Source organism: Echinococcus granulosus (assembly GCF_000524195.1).
Source record: "Echinococcus granulosus chromosome Unknown EG_S00100, whole genome shotgun sequence".
NCBI classification, from domain to species: domain Eukaryota; kingdom Metazoa; phylum Platyhelminthes; class Cestoda; order Cyclophyllidea; family Taeniidae; genus Echinococcus; species Echinococcus granulosus.
Genome location: NW_020170480.1, coordinates 232,784 through 233,867, shown reverse-complemented (window position 1 = coordinate 233,867; position 1,084 = coordinate 232,784). Strand labels below are relative to the sequence as shown.

Genomic DNA, 1,084 nt, shown 5'->3' with positions numbered 1-1,084 from the left:
TACAGAGTGCGTACATTTTTTCAGATTCCTAAAACGGTAAAATGTAAAGATGAGAGTGAAGATTATACAAATGCAGAAAAAGCGTACTAAAAATTTCCAGATTTTTATGGCATAGCTTGCATGAGGAGGGACTTTTGTTAGTGGGTGACTGAGCTTTGACTATTTCCATTTGGGTTCCATCAAATAAGCAGTTATTTCGGGTTCTTTTTTTAGAACGAGCCTAGCCACTGCAATCTAACTCTTCACATTTCTGCTAGCTTAGATAAGCGAAATATATTCTCCAGGACATTGATTGTTTCAAATAAACCTCTTCAGGGTGTCAATCAAGTTTCAAACGATGGACGGAGAGGGCATGTGTGAGAAGCCGAGATTTGATTGGTAAGTAGAATTAGTGGGACGAAATGATAATAAGGTACAAGGGTTGCCCAATGATATTTGTTGACAAAAAATTTACTAAATCCACGCTCGGGTGGTGAAAATTGGTCTAAGAAAGTCAGTCATGTTAATAATGGTAATGATAATAAGAATGAGTGGAAAACGAGAATATGCAGAAACTTGGTTTGCAAATCTGGTAAAATTATCTTCATTTACATTGAATGCTCTAAACGGAATTCTCGTTTGTAGGTGTTAACTTTAGCGCACTACTTATACTCTTATTGCGCTTGTCACGACCAAAGAAAAATTGCTAAAAATTGTAAAAAAAACTAAAAAAGCACTGCTTTTCGTGCTTGGACGGACTTTTGGCGAAAATCGCAAACTTGATTCCCATTGCTTTAAATCCCACTTTACATTGTACGGGAGGTAGGAGTCAGGCATATCCAGGGGCAAATTATATTCCAAATTATGAGTTTTACATACAAGGATGAAATTCTAGAATGAGTATTTCTAAAAAAATTCGACTAATTTTTCTCCACTACTACTATGTTTACGAGAGGTTGGATAAAAAAGTGAGTCCAAAAGTGTCCAAATGAACATGACGGATTAAGTAGACGCTGATGAAAATGTTTAAAAAGTGTTAGAAATGAATTGAGCTCATCAAACTTGGATATTGACAGCAAAGCTACTAAAAATAGTCTTTTGGATA

At 35.5% G+C, this 1,084-nt stretch overlaps 1 protein-coding gene across 1 annotated transcript in view; it reads left to right on the top strand. All coding sequences in view use genetic code 11, as the record gives it.

The window, feature by feature from the left end:
• Positions 1–624, top strand: part of EGR_08250 (hypothetical protein) — a gene marked incomplete at both ends in the record, with an annotated part of 2,762 nt that extends 2,138 nt beyond the window's left edge. Inside the window, 2 exons of the mRNA XM_024497499.1 lie at positions 258–356; positions 498–624. Of these exons, the coding sequence (XP_024348094.1) occupies positions 258–356; positions 498–624 (226 nt within the window). The remainder of the gene's footprint in view (positions 1–257; positions 357–497) is intronic.
• Between the last annotated feature and the right edge of the window lie 460 nt (positions 625–1,084).